A 24,268-nucleotide genomic window follows, 5' to 3' on the forward strand; every position below is an offset into this window, starting at 1 on the left:
CTGCTCCAAAAACTTATTATTCAACTATCCATAAAATGTACTGGCCATCTTTTTAGCTCACCTGAGCCGAAGGCTCGAGTGAGCTTTTCTGATCACAATTTGCCCATTATTATGTCCGTCTGTAAACTTTTCACATTTTCCACTTCTTCTCAAGAACCACTGGGCCAATTTTGACCAAACTTTGTACAAAGCATCCTTGGGTGAAGGGGTATTTAAATTATAACAAGAGGCCCATGGGCCTTATAGGTCACCTGAGTATCATGCGACAACTTTCCAACAATTGAATTTGATTCATGTTTTAAACTAGAGCCAGGTAGAGGCCATAAAATTCTCAATTTTGAAAGAGGCACCATTGCTTATCATAATTATACACTCAGCATGTTTATTTTGGTTACTTAATACCCAGAGGTAGATCAGAGTAACAAAGAGAAAATGCATTTTCACTTTTAGTGAATTCCAGGGCCCCTGGGTCAGGGCTTCTTGTGTTAGGGCGGGTCCACAGTTGAGCTCCCCATACCACAGGAACCACTGACCCTGGGGCCACATCTTTTAAAATTATAGACATTTTTAAAAATTTTATTTCATCTTGCTGTTGATTAACATCAAAGTGCAGATTTCAAAGCATTCAATTATTTCAGACTATGTTACCCCCCCCCCCAAAGTACCACGATCTGTCCCAGGGGCCAGTAAATTAACCATTTTTGGAAGAAGCAGGTTTTTTTGTCATAAATATATACTAAGCTCATTGGCATTATACCCAACAACAAAGGAAAATATTTTCAAAGAATTCATGCATTTTCACTATAAAACATTAAAGCCCCGCCCTAACAAGAAGCCCTTACCCAGGGACCCTGCAATTCAAAAATCTCAAAGAGGCATCCTTCCTCCTTATAACTATGCACATAGTTCTTCAAAGAAATAATGCATTTTCACTATATAATCTGTTTAGCCCCGCCCTAGCACTAGAACCCCTGACCCTGGGGCCATGAATTTCACAATTTTGGTAGAGGACTCAATGCTGATTACAATCACACCAACAGTTTGACTGCTTGATGTCCAGGAGTAAAGAAGAAGATTTTTAAAGGTTGCACTACTTTTAGTGGTTTTTGCCCCACCCCCCCAGGCCCCAGGGGGGCAGGGACCATGAAATTAACAATTTTTGTTCCCCTTCACCCATAGATGCTATTTGCCAAATTTGGTTGAAATTGGTTCAGTGGTTTCAGAGAAGAAGCTAAAAATGTTCAAATATTAACGCACGACGAACCACGCACGACGAACGACGACGGACAAAAACAGATAGCAATAGGTCACCTGAGTTTACTCAGGTGACCTAAAAATAAAGGACTAAGTCCCCACACAAGGGGAGATAGTTAAGAAAAGACAAAAATAGGGTGGGGCCATTAAAAAATCTTTTTAATTCTCAAGAACCACTGGGCCAGAAAAGCTGAAACTTAGGTGGAATCATCCAGGGATAGTGTAAATTCTAAATTGTTCAAATCATGACCCCCGGGGGTTGGGCGGGCCACAATTGGGAATCCAAGTTTTACATAAAATACAGGAAAAATCTTTTAAAATCTTCTTCTCAAGAACCACTAGGCTAGAAAATCTGAAACTTATGTGGAAGCATCCAGGGATAGTGTAGATTCTAATTTTTTCAAATCATGACCCCCAGGGGTTGGGCGGGCCACAATGGGGAATCCAAGTCTTACATAGAAATATATAGAAAAAATCTTTGAAAATCTTCTTCTCGAGAACCACTGGGCCAGAAAAGCTGAAACTTATGTGGAAGCATCCATAGTGTAGATTTTAAATTGTTAAAATGATAACCCCCGGGGGTAGGGCGGGCTACAATAGGGAATCAAAGTTTTACATAGAAATATATATTAGGAAAAAATCTGAAAAAACCTTCTTCTCAAGAACTACTGGGCCAGAAAAACTGAAACTTACATGGAAGCATCTATAGTGTAGATTTTAAATATTGTCCAATTAATGACCCTTAGGGTATGGTTACAAGGGGAAATCTGGTAAAGTACAGCATGATCAAAGCTCCTCAGTTGAGCAATGTGGCCCATGGGCCTCTTGTTGAAATACTGTTTGTTTGCCCTTTATCAACCGACCAACTGGCTAAAAATGGACCAATTTGATTTTTTTTTTTTTTGCCTCTAGAACAGTATTTTTGTTCTTTTTTATTAATTCCTGAATTTTCTCAGCCCATCAGTGTGCAAGTTTTTGGATACAGGTATGAGACTAACACTTATCAGTCGAAAAATGTGGAACACCTATAAGCTAGATATCTTGGATGGGTGCAGGACTAACCCAAATCAGTCCAATAGTGTGCAAGGACTAACCATAAAATCTCTCGGGTAAGTTCAAAGAAACACATTGGTGTTCAAGAACTAACCCTTATCAGTCAAATGGTGTACAAGGACTAACCCTAATAGCTCTGGTGGGCGAAAACAATAAGCAAAATCAGTAAAATTGTATGCGAGACAAATATTAAATCAGTGGATCATGACGTCGGACTATTGTGACATCATAAATGTTGATTGTTCCTTCGCACCTTCGGACTTGGGCGTATCTGACCATAGCACTTTAGCGCAATGTGTCTCATAGGAAACGAGCCATCAGACTTTGGCGTGACCGTCAGACTTTGGCGTCTGTAAAGACAACGAGCCATCGGGGTTTGGAGCAGACCATTGGGGTTTGGCGAGACCATCGGACTTTGGTGTCACCATCGCACTTTGGAGTCTTACATAGATACTTGGGAATGGACTGGCTCCCAAACCATTAACTAGGACTCTGTCATTTTGCTGACTTAAATCATCGAGTTCAGCTTAAAAAGAAAATCAAGAAATTCTGAGCATTTTGCATTTTTTAATACTTCTATTCTGACCATGAGAATTATGCTTCAGAATGAAAATTAAAAAGATTCATACGTCAAATAGTTTTATGCACAGAAAATTTATTAACTGCATTGGCAGTTAAGAATTAAAATGTTCATGCATGTATTTGAACTCTGGAATTACAGCATATATAACTTTGTACAATAAACTATCAAAATGATCAATAAACAAGATTACTAAGAATTTTGACATTTTGTTTTTTTAACCCTAATATACATGTACCGGTATATACAATATACTTCTTACATCATACAGTTATTCAACCTCTATTAACATGATTAAATGTTCCATTCAAATATTCTAAACATTTACATTTATTCAACCTTTATTAACATGATTAAATATGCCATTCATATATACTCTAGTTCTCAAGAAAATCATTTAAATGGGATGCAGATATTATATTACACAAATCTTAGGGTGAAAACATAAAAAATAAATGAATATTCTTATATGATATGATAAAATTCTGATATATACATATAAAACAAAAAATGTCAAAAATGATCTAAAAATGTTGAAGGAATGTTTAGAAATATTATATCCGAGTTGAGTGTCATATTGTTTTAAGTAATACATACTTTTGCACTTACACTTCTCTTTATACACACTCAACGATATTCAAGTACTCTTAAAGACATTTGAGATTCACTTTTATCATTAAGGCATGCCATTTTTAATATAAAATACATGTATTATGTAAACACATAACTGCACAATCAATTTCAATATCCCTCCTGGCAGAGTATTGTCCAAGAGTTTCAAATTACAATGAAGCAGTCTCAAAACTTATCATAATGATATAGTCCTTTTGTAAATTTTTGACCGCGTGCAAAAAAAAATTCTTAGCCAAATTACGGTGGTTCTGATAATTACAAATTTAAATCTTGACAATGCTATATGTAGCTAAACATATGGACCAAAAAGTTGCATTAACAGAATAGCATTTATGAAAATAAAGTTAGAAATGGGTAAAATTTGAAACAGTTTCATTTTTATCAGGTGTTTGTAATGTATAAAACATTGCTAAAAAGTCTTGAGAAAGTCATTTTTCTTTTGCGATAACCATTTTAAAACTTGGTTACAAAGCCAAAACCTATCTAAAATTGTAGACAATTTAGCTTCAGTGAAACTTAGCATTCAAGAAATAATCAAAGGATTCATGTCTTCTTTTACTCACAAATATTTCTTGTCACAAATTAAATGTGATTTTCTCAGTTGCAAATAGTCAAAGATCAATTTCATACTGACCAATTGCAATGAAAAGTTGTCATAATTACTGTATACAGGGAAATTTTCGCCCCCGTTTTATTTCGCCCCTTTCGCCCTCTTCTTGATTGGGCGAATTTAAAACAGGGCGAATTCAAATTACACAGCATAATTTGTTAAACAGAACTATGACTGGGCAAATTTACAACGGTACAAAATAGTTTGTAATTGCAAAAGGACGAAAATAACACAGGGTGAAAATAACCCTGTATACAGTACTCCCTGAAGTTAGTTTAGACTTTAAAGAAAAGTTAATACTTCTACTCCTCTACATGTTTTCAAAGTTATGTAATTAATTGTTTTAAAAACATTTAAAACATTATTAGGAACAATTAAAGGAATATGGATACTTCTATTGGATAAAATATTATTTTCTTTACACTGGTTATTATAAATAAGGAAAAAAATCTCTTAAATACAAAATTCTTGACTTCTTTATATATTGTGTTATGTTACCATCTGCAAAGGAATAAAGAAAAAATTATAATACCATGTGAAAAAATTTCACAAAAACTAGACTAATGCAAGTTGGATATTGTATAAAATCACTAACATTGTATTTAACATTGAAACACCGATGTTTCCGATTAAATTTATTATCAGACTGCTCCATGAAAGGTTTGTGTGTGTGCTTTGAGTTCATCTTGTCCTAGAAATTTCATATCACACATGTCGCATTCTATCGAGTTTTCGTCTATTTTCTCTTCCTTCACCTCTACAGAGAACGATTCCTGACTGTTCTCCCTAGATCCATTCCCTACTGGTCCATTTCCTTCATTTTGTTCAAGAAGTGCTTTCTTCGTCAGCATTGCTTCTTTCTTTGCCAGCGACTTATTTTTGGCTGCTACTAGTTTCTTATTAGCTCTTTCTTCGGCAAATTCTTTGGTGGCCACTCCATGTCTGTCTTGCATGTGAATGAGTTTTGATTCTTCACTTCCAAAGAATCCATCACAAAGGGGGCACTTAAAGAAGTGTTCAGCACGCTCTGCATCCTCATGCATGTCACGTACAGCTCTATTATTAAAGATTCGTCCACAAATACTGCACTCAAACCGGTCACTGCTACACACAACTGTGGGTTTAGGCTTATCAGATCCCTTTCCATTTGTTCCTTGTTTGTTACTAACTTTACACCTTGGTCCCATTTTTCTACGCTTTGCCCCGGTACTAACTTCCATCATATCTGCCTCTTGAGTGAAAAGCTGATATTCGGACTGTTGTGGAGTGTACATTTCATCATCGATTTCTCTCTCACCCTGGTCCTTCTCATCGTCTGAGCTGTAACTTACACTTCCCAACATTTCCTGGTAACTAATTGGATTTTTCTTTCCTGATGACAGACGTGTGGAATATTTTTGATCTGTTTTTTGAGCTGGTGTACTTGTGTACGCCTGAGAAGTTGTGTTCCCTTGAGAAGTTGGAACACCACCTGTTTTTGTGTACTCTAGAGTTTGAAGAGTAAGTGGCTTTTTAGGTCCACCACTCTCCTTTCTCACAGGGTTGTTGTCATTGGGCAATATGTCTTGCGAGTTTTGTGGGAAAAGATCTTGGAATGAAACAAAAGGCAGTCGATAAAGTAATGAGTTCTCTTGCTCTGAAGATTTTGATTTTTCCTCCAAATTTGGGGATTGTAATCCCGGTGACGGACTATTTTCTGACTTGTATGCCTCTCTCAAACTCTTACCCTCTAAAATTTTCATTAAAATAGAATTTTTTTCTGATGAGTCTGAATTAGCCCCAACACTACTGTCATCTTTCTTATTTTCATCACACTCACTGTTTTGTTCCTGTCGGTCCATCCCCCCATACTCCCCATCCCAGGCAGGCTCCTCTTTAACTGCTGGGACTATAGATTTTGTTGTGTCCTCACCTTCAGGGACATGCTCTTTACTGGTTACTGCACCATCATTTAGTCTGATCTGATATTCCATTCCTGCTTTAGATGCTCCCTCTAAATTGACCATTTCAATACCTGGAGGAACTGAATTTGATTGGTTTGCTAGCATTGACCTTTTGTGAGGCTTTGCCAATAGTTTGAGTAGCACAGAGGCAGATCCCATAGGCTCTTTTCCTACATTACTGTCACTGACTCCATAACGGCCATCTTGAGCATCAGATCCATAGCCAGGACTCTCAGATCCATCTGTTTCATATTCTGTATAACTGCTTATTTTCTGAGCTCGCGACTTACGTTTGTGAAGCTGTTTTACAATGGTTGGAAAGTTATCTACACTGCTTGATATATTACAGTTAAAGTCTGGATCATTGTCCTCTGTATTTCTTGAGCGTTTTCTGGACTTTGTTTTCTCTGGAGCTGTCCCTACTTTAACCTGTTGATCCGTCCATGCTGCGACAGGCTTTGGGGGAGGTGCTGGGGAGGAATCCCTAGAGACTCGTTGACTGAAAGGCAGGTTGGTGGGCTCAACTTTCTGGTGGATTTTCACCACATGCTGGAAGTTTGACTGCTGTGAAGAGATGCAGATTATCCCGTCCACTTCCAACTTTTCTGAGTAATGCTGAGAACAGAGTGAAATGACTGCAGACTGCAGCAAATGACTTATTTTCTGTTCCATTTCATCTGTAACAAAAATATTAAATAGAATTTTTTTTTCAATGTTCAACCTGGGCTGAATTATATATTGTATTTGTTTGATTTACAATTTCAGTTGCTCAACATTTAGGAGCAAGGCTTTTCAAAATTATCACACAGTTCCTTACAAAATTTAATGTTGATTACAACCTCTTAGCTTTTTTTACAAGTTTTTTTTTATGAATAGAGCTGCAAATTTCTCTCATTTTTTAAAATTCTACAGAATTTAAAGAGTTAATTTCATTCTTCAAACTTATCAATGCATGTATATCGCACTTACCTGTTAGAGAATCATGTAGCTGACTAAACATCTAAATTCTGCTACACCTGTTCTGAAAATCGGTCACATGCATCTACAATAAATTTAAAATAGACATTTTTAGGTAATTAATGTGACATATATCACTAGCCTCATATTATACTAGGACTAAATGGTTTTGTTATAGTTCATGTAAATTGAAGAGAAATGGAATTTATGTAAAATTTACCTAAAATGAAAACACTTGAACAGAGTTGACATAATAATTAAAATATTTGTTGTCAAAATCATAGATCCACCCATTAATATACAAATCATTTGGTTTTGTCATCAGTGAGAATTTAGTGCATGAAAAGACCATACATTTTATTTAGAAAGGGCATATGTGTACTGCTAATGTAAACAAAGTAGCCATTGTGTATACTTCATGTGATCTGAACGCGTCCTGTTATCAAACAAAATATTATTTGAAAATGAAAGTTAACAGTTTTCAAACATGTGCGAATGACACGATTCAACATAAATTTACAACTCAGTGGCTAAATCAAGAAGGGTCTCTTTGGTAAAATGGTTTCCCACCTTTCGACCGCCAGAAGTCGGTCACGTTCACAAGGTCAGAAAAAGCGTGTATGTTTATTTGTATATTCTACCTAAAGCTGGACGACATTACATAATTAATTTAATAAGATCGGTTAACTTGCCAAATACCTGTGATTCTTATCTGATTCTTTTGTTTCGACAGACATCAACGGCGATCTGGTATGCGGGTGTTGCGTGTTTGGCCTTGACCTAGCGACCTCACGTCATGACGATTGCTGATTAGAAGGACACAAGGTCAAGAAACGCATATATTTGTTTGTTTTGAATTTATTAATTAACATCTAAATATTCTTTTAAAAATGATCCTGTGAAAAAATTAGCTCATTAGCTGTAATCATTGTGAAACCTTTAATTCGGAAAAATGTAAACAGGAAGCAAACATTTACAAATTTTTACGATGAGAATTTGCCAAAACGAAATATTCATGGCGGGAATTTTGAATTAACAAAATAAATGTTTTTCTTGCTTTATCCTTTAATAATCTTTTTAAAGGAGTTTAATTTTCAAACCAACTTGAACATGTTGATCTTAATTTTTTATGGGTGCGCAAATGCAGCCGAATATTAGCAGCTTTTTCTAACGAATTATTGAGGAACATAAATGGAAGTCATGGCCATAAAAAATACAACTTAGTTTTTGTTTTTTTTAAATAGAATTGTTGGTAGTTGATAGCGCCCCCAACAGGAAATGTATGGCTGTGCCCCCCCCCCCCAAAAAAAACCCCAAAAACTATATATATATATACAGTTTTGAATAGACGTGTGGTATATTTGGTTTGGGCTACCATGAGAAAACATTCGTAAATCTAACTGTAGTTTTTTAAGCTATACAAAAAAGTACTTAGTTGTTTTAGTTGTGTTTTTTTTTTAACAAACCATAAGTTCCATATGAACTTCATGCAGACACTAGGCCTAATGATTGCCCTATCCCACTAGACAACGCTCTTCTTGGACAAACGCTGCCTTTTAAATTGATATAGGGTACCTGTAAAGTGCGAAACGAAATAGAAACGAAACGAAACGAAACGAACTGAAACGAAACGTCATGGAAACGAAACGAAATACCGAAACGAAACGAAACCTACCGAAACCAAGACGAAAGGAAACGAAATCAAAACGAAACCAGCCGAAACGAAACGAAACAAAACTTTCAAATTTTTTTTTCCAATCAAAGTATATACATGTACATATAGTAATATATAATGTGTAACTGCATATGATCTATTTTCATTCCATAAGAAATTTATATAGTTCAAGCACCACAGGCAATTATTTCGCTTCAAGCTCATACATAGGCGTCAGAAGGAAAATGAAAGTTGGGTGGGGGGGAGGGAGGGGCTTAACTAACAAAAAAGGTTAACTCCAATTTTGGATGCCTATATAATACATATCTTTGCAAAATTGTAAGGGGGGGCTTAACCCCCCCCCCCCCCCGCGCTTCCGACGCCTATGCCATATTTTCTTAACATATCATTGAGTAATTTATCTACTTAAAAATGACATCGTTTGCTTCGAGAGACTTTTTTCTTGTCAGTTAAATCGTTTTAGACATCTTTGGTCGAGCCTCTTTATTGCAAACCACTGAAAATTACCTCGATAAAAAATAAATGCTTGTATGCACATAGCTCTAAAGAAGCACAAGATTCCGGTTGGAGCTACATGTATAATTGAACGATAAAACCAGACACCTCGGAATGGAATACTAAATACTCGGAAGTTTGATAATATTGAATGATTGATTGTATATTGTTTAACGTCCCTCTCGAGATTTTTTCACTCATATTGAGACGCCACCATTTACCGGTGGAGAGCTGCAAATTTTGTCCTATACTCGGCACTCAGGGTCATTGAGGAGGGAGGGGTCTTTTTCATGTAAGCACTTACTACGACACGGGACCTCGGTTTATACGGTCTCATCCGAAGGACCGGTCTCCACGTCCCACAGTGGGATTCGAACCCGCGACGTACTCCTTACTTCGCGACTCTAGAGCAGACGCTCTAACCACTGCACCACGCGGGCGACGGAAATTTGATGGTTATGTTGTATCTAGATAAATAAGGCTGAAAATAAGAGTAAGACATAAAAATTAGAAAATACTGTACATATTGAAATTATGCAGGCATTATACGCTCATGCATATTCACAGCTGACAAACATGTAAATACAGCGTTAGTCTGAGAAGGAAGCATAATTTATCGGTAATTAAATTTTATATTGAAAGTGCTATATAAATTTTATTTGAAGTAAAAAAAAAATAGTAAGTCCACATTCCACATGCAGTTACATATATATAATTATATACATGTACCTTGATTTGAGAAAAAAACATTTTGATAGTTTTGTTTTATGGACTTTAAATCTGAGATCGACTAATGCTCGTTATATCCATATCCTTCTTCGTTTCGTTTCGGCAGGGTTCGTTTTGAATGAAAATAGATCATATGCAATTACACATTATATAACTATATATGTACATGTATATACTTTGATTTGAAAAAAAACATTTTGAAAGTTTTGTTTCGTTTCGTTTCTGGTTTCGTTTTGATTTCGTTTCGTTTCGTCTTGATTTCGTTTCGTTTCGGTAGGTTTCGTTTCGTTTTAATTTCGTTTCGTTTCATTGATCGCACTTTACAGGTACCCATTGATATACGGTATTTATCACGAGAGGAGTTTTTTGCGAGAAGTGGCAAAATTGGTAATTTATCCTTAAAATGTGTGTTTAATTGTAGCGATAAGTAATATATTTTATCGATTTTAAAGTACATATTATTATATATAGTATATCAAAATTTTGTTTAAATTAACAATAACCGCTAATGTGCCTAGGAAATACCGGTACTTGTTCGCGATAATTATTTTTTGGCTATCTTAATTGACACCCTCGCCAAAAATACCAAAATTAAATATTTGCTAAAATTTCCGCTTCATATATGAATGCAAACATAAAAAGAAATCAGTAACGAGTAACAGAAATGCTCAAAAATGTACGTGTTAGTATAATTAGTTACGCTTCAATGAAAATACATTCACTTATTAATTTGGGTATTAACTTTAAATGTTTTATCTTTTTAACTATACTTTGTATTTTATCACTCCAAAAGGCCTGTTTCAGAGATTTTTTAATTATATACAATAAACAGAGTTGAGTCAGGAATGGGAAGAAGGGGGTGATTAGTGTATTTTTTTTTTTTATAAACAGGGGTTCTGAGGGTCGACTTAAATGCCCCGGAGCGCTATATTATGTTTTATTGATTTTAGATTCAACATTTAGCATAAAATTGGCTCTCATAAATATAACTTGGTCATTTATATAACTGTTTAAAAAAAATTAATTATATTGTTATAAAAAAAGAGAGAATGTTTAAATTGTACATTTATGTATGTTGAAATGCCCCCCCCCCCGGGGGGCAATTGATTGGTAAATAAAATATCTTAATAATATAGTGACGTCCCCTCTTCTTTCATCGTGACTGTGCATGTGATCCTCTTGCCTTGTTGCATATACATGTATTGTTTTTCTTTTGTATCTATCCGCCAATTGATTTACAAATTCATTTAAAAAGTTTGCAAAAAAAGATTTTTTCTTCTTTGCAAATATCTATAAGACTAGAAAAAAAAAACAACAAAATCTGACATGTAAATTCAGTATCTTTGAATTTCATATTTTAGCTATGTTTAAACAAAGTTACAAACTCGAGACAAACAAAAATTGACAGATCATAGATCTACATGATTTATACATGTACTTAATTAGTTAAGTAAACGTGCTATTTTGAGGGGTTTAATTTATGCCCAAAAAATCTTGTTTATTTCATGAATATATTTGAAATGCAATTTGACTTTACAGTTATTTTAGAATTCTTCCTATATATTCATGAACGTATAACCTACTTTTTGGGGGAAATATTAAATGTTCCCTCTAAATCTGCAAAATCTACCAGTAATCTTGGTGATGATAGCATTTTTCCGGAGGATTGATTTCTCCGGTTTGGTTTTGGTTTTATTTTAAAATAAAAATTTCCTGTCTCTGGTGTCCTGACAGAAACAGAATCTTGTTCAAGTTTTCTCAATTTTGGGTCCGTTTTTGGGGACGTTTCTACAATATTTCAGCTTCAAGGAACGCATGTAGCATTCTTCTTATTTTATGTTGAATGATCAATTACTGAGGCTGCTTTGATGAAGTTTGACCTACTTTTTGTTGATATGTGAAAGAAAACGTATTTTAGGAAAACATTTTTCATTTGGATTGTTTAGAAATATCATCATGGATGACATTTTTTCTCAAGTCAGGGAAGGCAACGCTTTCCAAGTGAGAATATGGCTGGATAATACGGAAAATGATCTCAATCAGGGGTAATATATTCACTTCCGGTCTAAAAAACGAAAATGCAGTAATTTCAGTTTTACATAGTACTGTGTGTCAATAGAATATTGTGTTCCTCACAAAGCTTTAAGGGGAATGAATTAAAAGAGTTAATTAGAAAAGTCTTCGCAGATTCTCATTTGCTTGTTATCAGAGCTTAAGTTTGATACTAAGGGAAGATCTACTCCCAAAAATGGAATTCTTTTATCAACTTTGTAGTTGGGGGCACACCATAGGGAATTTTTTTAAAAATATATTTTTTTATATTATAAAAAGTTTGAATTATACATATTTAAATTTGAAGATGATTTTAAAATAATGAAAATGGGGTGGTATTCGTATTCTCCCTGATAAACATAAAGTAGCTAATGAAAAATTTATAAATCTGCATCCATGCAGCAACCTTGCCCTGTTAAGACCTCCAGCTTGTGAATACTTGGAAGTTATTTTTGTACTTACAATGTTTATCCAAACACCACATACACTTGTTTTGTTTGGCAGTTCTACTTGGAAGTGCACTTCATCACCGGAAGAAATGTTCAACTTACAAGGAATGCAAATTGTTATGTATTCATGAGTTATTTTACACCAGCTTTCCACATGTTTTGTCACTTATTAAATGACAAAGAATGTTTAAAAAAAATAGTTTTAAAGAATGTTAAAAAATCATGGTTTTAAATTTACAATATGTACCTAACCACCAAAGGATGTATTCGCTTTAACAAAAGAATTGACCTATAGGAGAGAACAATTTCCCGGAAAAAACTACATTTAAAAATCAATCTTTATTTGTTGTTTTCTACAGTATATATGTCTAAATTTTTCAAATTTGTATTTGATACCTAAAATTTATTATTTACAACTTTACAATAAACCTCCAAAATTGACCAAAACACCATTTTGTCCATAAAAGCATTGATTTTTGCATGAATTTTGGCCTTGAAGTTCTTCAGGGCAGGCCTGCCCCTAAATAAAATTGTGATATTTTGATAGGTTAGGATGTAAGGAATAAATTAAGATAAGATTTTTTTAGGGGCACCCCTGCCCTGGGGTCGAAATTCACAAAAAACCTACAAAAAATAAGGAAACCTGATTTTCATCACCTGCTTGAAATTTATGCCACTTATTCTTATAGTCAGACTAGCTCAGTTGATATAAGCGCTGACTTTTGCACCTTGGATACTTTCTTTTTAAAGTCGGGGGTTCGAATCCACCTGGTACAACACTTTTAAACTTTTAAATTTCGCCTTTTCAAAGACTAGGTTTTTTATATAGATTTTTGTATTTTTCCTTCAATTATCTATCCTTTATGCATGCCCATTCTTTATATAAGAAACAATAAAGAGATATCAAATCGTAACAATCCAATGTACAGTTCTCAGTCAGGCGGAACGAACCTCAGTATAAGCACTTTCTCCGAGGACAAGAATAACTCACTCTGTGTTATTTGATACAGGTATTCTTGGCAGCATTGAGCTGCGACGAATTTCAATTGTATATATTCCTTAGAATTAAATCACATTGATTTTGGCTACATATTTCAGTAAATGTACTCCCTTGGATTTCAATTAGGCCTATATAATTTGCACACATTAATGACATGTTTCATTATATACACGGATAAATGGCCTAGACATGAAGAACAGAATTTCAGAGACAGTAGACACTACCTTTATGAACCATGAGAAGTAAAGACAAATATCAATTAGTACATATGGAGATACATATGGAGATAACAAACTCAGAAAATCAATGAAAGGGTTCCTCCTACCTCTACTAACTGAAATAAAAATTTAGGAAAAACAAATTATTATATGAATTTAGCCTAATGTCATTAATCGGAACGGAAATCGACAAGCTTTTTGTAGAGAAAAAAACCAAGCCCGGTCCTATAGGTCAGATCCCTATTTATAATGAAGTGATCCTTTGCAATTTTTTTTCAAGAACAATTATCATAATTTTGGTGACTTTTAAAAAATGATAACATCCCACCCAATAAGTTCAGTATGGTCCTTTGGCTATGTCAGTTAGTTTTATAGAGTGCTTAATCTTTACTTTGGTGCATCAGTGTACATGAAGACAAAGTTCATGAGCTCAATCTTGCATAATATATTAATTTAACACAGTGCTATTCAAAATAAATTTGTGCACAAATTGCCTTTAGATGATCTAGTTACTTTTTAAAAGGTTTTTATGCCATATATTTTACAGTATTTCCCCCTCATTTTCTTTTTTTTAAATAAATTTTTTTTTTCTGATGAATATTATAATTGATTAAAAATTTTGTGTATCAATTTCACTTCAGTGATGACCACAGATTTAGCTTATTACACTGGGCAAGCCGTGAAGGACGTACTAATATTGTGGACATGCTTATCCAGCGAGGGGCTCGAATCAATGCTACCAACATGGGAGACGACACAGCACTGCACCTGGCAGCTAGTCATGGCCACAGAGAGATAGTTGTTATGGTATGTTATGGGCACTGAGGAATAAGATGAATTGTACTACATGAATATAAATTTGGGGAAGCAATATGTAATAATAGTGAACAGAGAAAATTGGATGATACATACATATATTTGTTACAAATTCTATGTTAGCTAAGAGAGAGAGTTTTGATGCCATGTTCATAAAACTGGACAATAATTATATATTTATGATATATTTAAGATACAGAGAGTCTGAGAAATATATGGAGCTTAAGATAATTTATAATGATATTCATATATGTAAGAAACAGAGAGATACATGATACAGGAAGATTTGAAGATGGATTATCTTTCATTTGATATTATTCTTAATAAGCAAACATATAAGATTTTGTTTTTTGTTAACTTTTTCCTTTGTTTGATACATGTACATATATTTTTTTTCTAGCTCATCCATAACAAGGCTAACATCAATGCTATAAATGAACATGGGAACACTCCACTGCATTATGCCTGCTTCTGGGGCCATGATTATGTTGCTGAGGTAGAAATTAGCCATATATATAACTTAATTTGTATTGCTTAAATAAATGCAAGTAAGGCTATCTAAATTGAATTCTCTGGTTCTCAGGCCAATTTTTTTCCAAAACAGATGCGGGCGGGAGGCATTTTATTCATCATTTTATTGGCAATAAAGTAGATGAGGGAGGTATTTTTTTAATTTTAATTTTCGAATTTTCTTTGAAATAAGAAAAATTTTTCAAATCACAGATATACTTTCCATGTCTGATCAAAAGGTTTGCTTTATCCATTGCTTATCACCATGTGAACATTGTAGGCAATGTCTTCGAAACAAAATAGCCAAAATCTCTGAAAATGGCTACCAGAAGTGATATTTGAATACTAAACTACAAAAAAATGAGGACGGAATTTTTTTTCTGGATTGGTCTCCGCAATACCAACTTTTTATTTTATCAAAAATACAATAAAATTAGCAATGCGGCTACCTCAAAACGGATGCACGTGGGCCTGAGAACCAGAATTTCAATTTTAGGTAGCCTAATCTGCAGATATTTATTCAACCATGGTTTTGTACCATGCATTGATTTCACCTATGCAGTGACCTTTTTCATCCATTAAAAAACATTGAAATCTTATAGGAATGATAAGGAAGGAAAAATGACAATTTCTTTACAGTGAGAATTGTCATTTAACTTACAAAAAAAAATTATTCATCAGCACCATGTAAACTGCATTTTCACCTTATTTAGGACTTAGTGAACAATGGAGCCCTAGTTGGGATGGCCAATAAATTTGACGAGACCCCTCTGGATAAAGCCAAAAAGAGGCTGGCAAATATTCTCAAAGGTAAGAGTGATTGGCTGCAGGAGTGGTACTAATTTAACTGATTTCCTTTGACTTTTTTAATGGGGGGAAAACACAATAAAAAAAGATTTCAATGAAGTTTATGATATTGATTATGATATACATGTACATGTATTTATGAGATATTAACTAGAATTTTTTAATGTTTCTTTTTTTTTAATTCAACAGATAGAGCTGTTCAACTTGGACAAGATTTGCAGAAAATCCCATTCAAAGACAGGAGTTGGTTAGGATACAAGACAAGGAGCAGTAAGTTTAACCAAAAATATTTCTAGGCCTTCACTGTACATAGTATTGGTAATCAATTTTTTAATTTTCAATTTTTCAGACTTTTAGTTTTAATGATAATAAAGATCTATGTATCAAAAAAAAGAATTGAAAAAAATGATTGTCATTAATTTGTTTTTAAAGGAGACGCACTTTTATCAAGACACACAGGAATAGATATTGAACAACTAAGTCTGACTACGCACATGGCCAACACTCACTCAGGGGAGGTAATTATAGTAATGTGCTTTGTATATTTTTTAAAAATATGTTTAAAGATAATTTTATTCATAATTTTTTTTTTCCAGTAATTTTTTGATGTGATAATGAAACGAAAATTTTTAAACATCAAATGAAAAGTTTGAGGATCAGCATGTACTTATATCAGTCTCTCTCTGTCTTTCTCAATTCTTACATGTATCTGAACTATCCATCACTTTAAAAATTATTATTTACACAAATATTGCTCTTTACCAAAGAGTAAATCGCAACCCAGAATAAGTGTCCTGATTGAGACAAGATCACAAGACTCAAAAGTGAAATGTTCATGACAAAAACAGTTTGACTGTTAGTGTAGTATGTCAGTGTTTTTTGTATTTTAAAGATAGCATTTCACTTCCTCTAACATTCATACTATCTTACTTGTAGAGCAAATCATTTGTAGGTTGTTATGCTCATTGGTGAAAAAAAAGGTTGTGTGATTCTTAAATGAAAGAAATATCCTTATATTCTAAAATATCTTCTATATATCTAACAGGTTTGGAGAGGACAGTGGCAGAAAAATGATATTGTGGCCAAAATTCTGTCCCTTAGAGAATGTACTGTAAGAAACTCCAGAGATTTTCAGGAGGAATTTCCCAGACTCAGGTGAGTATATGTAGGGAGTATAAAATCCAAGATCCAGGGATCCAATCTTAAATGGGCTCAGTTTTGATTTCAGTTTTACTTTTCCCACTAAAAGTAAGACTGAGATCAAATGTGAGCTTGTCTGAGGTTTATGGCCCAGGGGTGTTTACTTGCAAGATATTATATTGGCAGCAGTTTTTAATTTAACAATTTCTGGCTACTTATACAAAGTAATGAACTTTTTTTGAAATCTTTGAAATCAGTCATTATACATGTATTTACAAAGTACATGTAATATTACAGTTTGATTTAAACCATACCCTTTCTCCTTCACAGTTACTACTAAAGAATAAATGAAAAAGAGAAGGGGTAATAGTCTGATATTGTGACGTATTGTCATTTAATATTAATAGTATTTTTGATCTTTTACGCATTTCAGAATTTTCAACCATCCTAACATATTACCAGTATTGGCGTGCTGTAACCAGCCCCCGAACCTTGTGGTCATAAGTCAATTCATGCCTTATGGATCTCTTTTCAATGTTTTACATGGAGAAACTGGTATATCATATCATTAAAATATTATTCTTATGAAGAGATTACAAAATAAATAATAGTTTTAAAGAAGGAAAATAATTTTCTTTTATTAAAAAGTGGAACCGTCAAAATTGGGCACACAAAATGATACAGTATCTGTTGATATGTGTTGTGTGAAGCTGCAAGGGAACATATTTAATTGAAAACACAAATTAAATATAAACTGAGTAATCTTTATGTATTTGTTGTATATTCTAGGTATAGTAGTAGATCAGAACCAGGCCCTGAGATTTGCCATTGATATAGCCCGTGGGATGGAGTTCCTACACACCATAGAACCCTCTATCCCAAACCTGATACTCACCAGCAAACACGTCATGGTAGGTGACACATTCTAAAGAACTTACACTTTAATCAGTTCGAAAACAGTTGTTTATGTATTTAGCCATTTTCTTTTAGCAATTTAGTGAGGTTTGTAACAATGTGTTGGTGTGTATTGGTTATAAATATAACAATAAATGAATTTTACATATGTGCATTAAATCTATAGACTTCATATTAGAAATTCATTAAGAGATTTTGCATTTATATAGAAACAAAAAGATTTTTATTTTTTGATGTACAATAATGAATCAAGTTTTTATTGATATTTGATGTCATCAAGTTTGTGTTCTAGGTTGTGATTATTGTAAACAAAGCATAGGTAAAATACATGTATATGTCTGGAGACATAAAGAATTGAGATTTAATTTTCCCACCAATTCATCACAGCAGTTTGGTTTTCTAGATTGATGAGGACTTGGCTAAGATAAATATTGATGACCCTAAGTATTATACGCCAGATGCCACCATTAATGGAGGGGTAATGGAATGTGCCCATTGTGTGTAGTTCCTACTAACTTGTCATCCAACCAATCATCATCATTCTTATTTAATGTTCATGTAGGTTTTAGCAAAAAATGATCCAATCATCATTTAAAAAACATATATGAATATATAGTTATTTAGTGGATTGCTATATTAGGCATAGGGACTATAATCCAAGTCTTAGTGTGATCATTTGCTATGTTTAATTAAGAAATAAAAGTCTTTTATAGTACTTTTATTTGGATTTTCAGATACACATTTCAACAATGTTAAGTTTGTAATGACTGACTATGGAACATTTGTTTACGGTAGCCAGCGCAATTGGGATGATAAGCAGAAACATGCATTTTTATTGTGCAGAAAATGTGTGTTCATATGGCATAGCTTTAATTGTTTCTTAAGATGATATATAAACATAAAACCAATATTTTTTTACCAATTGATCACAAAATGTGCCTTTTCTCTGTTTGTCTTGGCTCTCCAAGGCCAGAAATTGTTAATTTGAGAGTTTTCTGGTTATTTGGATGTTCTTCAACCACTAACTACAGCTCCTTTGCTACACTGTTTTACTGTAACAAATATGATCCTCAAAATCAATTCACATACAATAAATGAAAAGGAATTTATTCTCAGTCATACACTTCAACAAATTCCCTTTATAATAATTTACAATGACACTACATATTGGATTTACTTCAGACAGTTTATAATTTTTTGCACTTTTCCACTCAGTTGTGCTGTGTTTCCTGTAAATAAGACTTGCACTAGTTTTCTTCCTAGACAGGAACTTTCTGTTTTACAATAAATTTTCTAGATACAGTGTGTAGTATTATTGAAAGACACTCTCAGTAACCATTTTGCAATTAGAAACAAATTCTTCAGTGGTAATATTTTTTCACCATTTTCATTTACAGATTGACAGTAATTTTGCCCAGGTTTATTGTACTTTCCTCTATGTTTATGAAAGTGTTTCACAAACTGATCTCACAATAATATAATATATTCTTTTCCTAAACTTCAGAATATACATGTAGTTATAATCTATTTTACACCTGTAGTATATAATAAAACATAGCCTTAAAATATACATGTATATATTCTGTCAGTATAAATTTAGTGTGTATCTTACATGAGCAAGTTTCAGGTTTATATGTGTACAGATACATGTATATGTAGATGTCTGATACAGGGAAAAAATACAGTGAAATATTAATAAGTAATCAAAAATATCATAAAAGTATCTCTGAATCCAAAAATTTATGTAAATTTGTCCACAGTATTTCTTTAAGTTTAAAGATTAAAGTTAATCATATTATACAGGGAAAATTGCCAAATCTCCAATATTTCTGCAGAAAAAGCGAATTGGAATGTCTGCGATGCATTTTCTAATGGCAAATTGATCAACAAATATATTTTAGGTTTAAAAACTATAGGTATCCAGGCATTCAGAGAAATTGTATATTTTTACACTTATTTGGTTTTTCCGTCAAATATTCTATATTACATAGTGTAAAAGGCTTTTGCTATCATTGCAAGACATCACAAATCACTTCATATTTCATATCATGCTAATAAGCATTGGTATCTAAGCCTGGATTCAGGAAAATCTTATTTCTCTAAAACTGTATTAATTTGTTTTCCTTTTATAGGGTACAAATGTCAACTTTTATAAGACCTTTTCTAAGACTTCCATTGGATCTTATAAAGATTAATAAAATGAAAATTGTTGCTTGAAAAAATTTCGTTTTCAAGCTTCATTTTGATGCATTTCAAATTGATTTTTGGAGTTATCCTTCCTGGCTGAGGATCAGATATCCTTAATCTTAGAAAGTTTTAACGGTTTGAATTGTCGCCCGCATGGCGCAGTGGTTAGAGCGTATTTAGAATCGCATTAAGGAGTTTCGCGGGTTTGAATCCCATTTTCTCCCATGTCACAGTAAGTGATGGCACAAAAAAGATCTCTCAGTGTTCAATCATCTTCGGTGACTCTGAAAGCCCACTACAGGATTTAAAACTTGCAGCCCTCAAACGGCGAGTAGTGGTTTCTCAATATGAATGAGAAATTCTTAGAAGGGGTGTTAAACAATCAAACAATTTACAAAACAAACATTTTGTAAAAAAATTACATGTGTTCTTTTAATTGGCACCTTGTGAGTGTGATTATGGGACAAAAGTTGAAATATTAATTTAGCACTAAGACACACATAACTCATGAGTTCAAGGTAAAACTTTTTCACTTTTTAGAAAACTCAAAAAAAATTAGTGAGGCATTTGCCTCACTTGCCTCAATGGTAGTTACGGCCTTGATATGTGTACAGATATATGTAGGTGTCTGATACAGGGTAAAAATACAGTGAAATATTAATAAACAAAATCAAGTTCTTCCTATACAATGCATGGACTCAGTTAAGTTAATGAGTTATGTCAAAATAAGTATGTGATAAAGACCATATGAGTGTCTTTATATTTCACCTCAGTTTTTCCAATCTACATCAGTCAAAGATGAGTGGCTTTTTTAATAGGGAGGTGGGGGGGGGGGGTGAAGGATGGGGTATCATGAGGTGTGATATAAAAGCACTGTTAGTTGTCAATGGCCTCTGCAGCTGGTTGATTACTATTTTGGTTTTACTCTTCTGGAAAGCATGTCTTTATTTTTGTTTATTTTGTATGAAGCTGATGGCATTGCTGCAATAAAGTAGACAAAAGTATATTATGCGCATGTTGGACTTGATATAAACTAGCTATAAAATAGATATGAAAAAAATACATTCTTTTCAATGGTGTTAGTGTGCATAGAACCACTGGGCTCAGTGAGCTTTTCTGATCACATTTTATGTGTCCGAAGCATCTGTCTAAGTCTGTAAACTTTTCACATTTCTAAATTGTTCAAATCAAGAACCACTGGGCCAATTTTGACCAAACTTGGTACAAACCATCCTTGGGTAAAGGGGAATTTAAATTGTTTTACATAGAAGTATATAGGCAAAAATCTGGGGTTAAAAAATCTTCTTCTCAAGAACCACTTGGCCAGAAAAGCTGAAACTTAAGTGGAAGCATCCTGGGGTAGTGTAGATTCTAAATTGTTCAAATCATGATCCCCGGGGGAAGGGCGGGGCAACAATTGGGAATCAAAGTTTTACATAGAAATATATAGGAAAAATCTTTGAAAATCTTCTTCTCAAGAACCACTTGGCCAGAAAAGCTGAAACTTATATGGAAGCATCCTGGTATAGTGTAGATTCTAAATTGTTCAAATCATGACCCCCCGGGGAAGGGCGGGGCCACAATGGGGAATCAAAATTTTACATAGAAATATATAGGAAAAATCTTTGAAAATCTTCTTCTCAAGAACCACTTGGCCAGAAAAGCTGAATTTTATGTGGAAGCATCCTGGGGTAGTGTTGATTCTAAATTGTTCAAATCATGACCCCTTGGGAAGGGCGGGGCCACAATGGGGAATCAAAGTTTTACATAGAAATATATAGGAAAAATCTTTGAAAATCTTCTTCTCATGAACCACTTGGCCAGAAAAGCTGAAACTTATGTGCACATGGAAGGATCCTGGGGTAGTGTAGATTTCAAAATGTCTAAATTATGATCAGTTGGGTAGGGTGGGGATGCATTATGTATTACAAGGGGAAATCTGGTAAAGAACAGAATGGTCAAAGCTTCTCAGGTGAGCGATGTGGCCCATGGGCCTCTTGTCTTTCCTTTTATTTTTCTGGTTTGGCTTTTAAAGTTTGAATTATGATTTGTGTCGATCTGGTCAGATTGAAACTGTCTAATTTCTGTGTACTATATTAATTATAACATACTAATTAACCCCACAGATTGATGAGGATCTAACAGCCAGGGTCAACATGGGGGACTACAGATTCTCCTTCCATGAGCGAGGCAAACTCTACTCCCCTGCTTGGATGTCCCCAGAAGGTAAGAGTAAAAATTGTGGTGGATCTCAGAGTCAAAATTGTGTGGTGGATCTTGGAGTGAAAATTGTGGTGGATCTCAGATTCAATAAAGATTCTGTAGTCAATCTGCAATTTTAGCTGTCATTAATTTTATAAAATTTAAATATTTTGTAAAAGGAAATCTCATTATATTCAAAGGCATTAAGGAGAGAAAATCTTCATCATAATACAAGTCAATGTATTATTTTAAGGCCGCAGAAACTAAATCCTAACATAGCTTTTCATTGCTTTCAAGATTAAACGGTTAAAGGTGTCAAGCCTTGTGAAAATATTTTCAAAGGGTTAACAGGAAGATTTGCATACTGTACATTTAATCTGTCTTTGTAATGTTAGCTTTACAGAGGCGACCAGAGGACATCAATGTAAAGGCTGCAGACATGTGGAGCTTTGCTGTATTGCTGTGGGAACTGGAGACTAGAGTGGTACCACACGCTGAGCTGTCACCCATGGAAGCTGGAATGAGAGTAAGAGTTTCTACCCTGTTCTCTGTTTTAACACATTTTAGCTTACCTGGACCAAACCAGGGAAGGCTCAAGTGAGCTTTTCTGATCAAAGAGAGTCTGACTTTATCTTCCTGTCTGTGGTCTGTGTATGTCTTCTGTAAACTTTTAAAATGTTCTTAAGAACCACTTGGCTAGTTTCAGTCAAACTTGTGACCTCCATTGGTGAAAGGGAATCACAATTGTTAGAAAGAAGAGTCATTCTTTCAATTTACATGAGAAAATTAAGAAATAATAAAAATAAGGTGGGATAATTTAATTAAAAAAATTCAAGAACCAATAGGCTTAGAAAAGTTAAACTAATCTAAATGCTTTCTTATATGATGTATATTCAAATTTTTACAAATCATACCTATAGTTCAAGCATATAATTTTTTCACAGATTGCTATGGAGGGATTAAGGTTGACACTACCACCTGGAATGTCTTCTCACATGTCACGACTTGTTAAGATCTGCAGCAATGAAGAGCCCGGAAAACGACCCAAGTTTGATATGATTATTCCCATTCTGGAGAAATTAAAGCAGAAGTAGGGGAGACAGTTCAAACAAGGAACAGTGGAAAGCTGTAAAAAACATTGAACCAAATATTCAACCCATCTTGGTTCTAACTACACAGAGTGCCAAGTTTAATTACATATTCATGAATAGTATATTAAGTGTGTATACTTAAGAAAACATTAACTTTTAAATTATGGTAAATACATTTACAGTGATAGTTCAAATTGACAATCTGTATTACGGAGTTTTTTTTTCTTTTGGGGAGTTGATGAACAAGTATGAAATAGATTTTCAAAGAAAAGTCAAGTGCCTTCATCTTTTTTCAGTGGAAACTTTTTAACATGTTTAAATCACTTTCCTAAAACATTTTTAAAAAATATTATAACTACCCGGTAACTGCACTCTCATTACTTTAATATTGTGAGTTATAGTATAGTTATAACTTTCTGAAGTAAGCTGAGGGTATTTTTACAGTTTATCAAACTGAGTATGATCTTGTGTAAAGCATCCAGAACTTTGCAGTTAACTTGGAAGTTTCCTGAAACATAGAAATACAGGACTGTGACATTGAATCTAATTTACTTTAGTGCTGCATGATGTGATATTCATGTTAATATTGACAGTTTTATGAGAATTACTTGAGAAGCATACAATGTACATTTTTAGATGTTAGAATCTTGTAATGGTGCTACATATATACATGTACAAGTGTCTACAGTTTTTGTACTGTACACATACTACCTTTATTACTGCCAATTATTTACATGTATATGCTGATTTTATATGTATGTCATAGCTTTATATTTTACGATGTCATAATGCATTACTTATTATGTATGATTATGCTGAGCAATGCTTGTGTTTTGAATCTTGTATATGTTAGCAATTGATTTGGCTAGTACATGTACCTATTCCTGATGTTAAAGAATACTCAGGCTACTGGAGATGTCTTCAAACAATGAGTAGTTTTTCAAGGGACAAA

At 33.8% G+C, this 24,268-nt stretch overlaps 2 protein-coding genes across 5 annotated transcripts; one reads left to right on the top strand and one right to left on the bottom strand.

Annotated features, from left to right (window-relative positions):
- Window positions 1–4,576: 4,576 nt before the first annotated feature.
- On the bottom strand, window positions 4,577–7,990 carry LOC134270038 (uncharacterized). 2 transcript variants are annotated; one of them, XM_062752219.1, is made up of 4 exons: window positions 7,730–7,990; window positions 7,043–7,115; window positions 4,726–6,750; window positions 4,590–4,631 (listed from the first exon to the last, which is right to left on the bottom strand). In XM_062752219.1, the coding sequence occupies exons 2-3, from the start codon at window positions 7,071–7,073 to the stop codon at window positions 4,772–4,774; spliced, it is 2,010 nt and encodes a 669-aa protein (XP_062608203.1). In that variant the 5' UTR covers window positions 7,074–7,115; window positions 7,730–7,990; the 3' UTR covers window positions 4,590–4,631; window positions 4,726–4,771. The 2 variants fall into 2 exon arrangements, with proteins under 2 accessions (XP_062608202.1, XP_062608203.1); XM_062752218.1 differs by having other exon boundaries at window positions 4,577–6,750.
- On the top strand, window positions 7,835–23,480 carry LOC134270039 (integrin-linked protein kinase-like). Of its 3 annotated transcripts, none has more exons than XM_062752222.1 (13): window positions 7,835–7,855; window positions 14,290–14,455; window positions 14,865–14,960; window positions 15,688–15,784; window positions 15,971–16,051; window positions 16,214–16,299; window positions 16,827–16,936; window positions 17,355–17,476; window positions 17,711–17,832; window positions 18,240–18,314; window positions 22,150–22,249; window positions 22,621–22,751; window positions 23,170–23,480. In XM_062752222.1, the coding sequence occupies exons 2-13, from the start codon at window positions 14,354–14,356 to the stop codon at window positions 23,317–23,319; spliced, it is 1,272 nt and encodes a 423-aa protein (XP_062608206.1). In that variant the 5' UTR covers window positions 7,835–7,855; window positions 14,290–14,353; the 3' UTR covers window positions 23,320–23,480. The 3 variants fall into 3 exon arrangements, with proteins under 3 accessions (XP_062608206.1, XP_062608204.1, XP_062608205.1); XM_062752220.1 differs by lacking the exon at window positions 7,835–7,855 and adding an exon at window positions 11,639–11,974; XM_062752221.1 differs by lacking the exons at window positions 7,835–7,855; window positions 18,240–18,314 and adding an exon at window positions 11,640–11,974.
- The last annotated feature ends 788 nt before the right edge of the window (window positions 23,481–24,268 follow it).

This window comes from Saccostrea cucullata, unplaced genomic scaffold (assembly GCF_032062105.1).
Source record: "Saccostrea cucullata isolate Sc308-1 unplaced genomic scaffold, CSIRO_AGI_Scuc_v1 ctg261, whole genome shotgun sequence".
In the NCBI taxonomy this organism is placed as follows: Eukaryota; Metazoa; Mollusca; class Bivalvia; order Ostreida; family Ostreidae; genus Saccostrea; species Saccostrea cuccullata.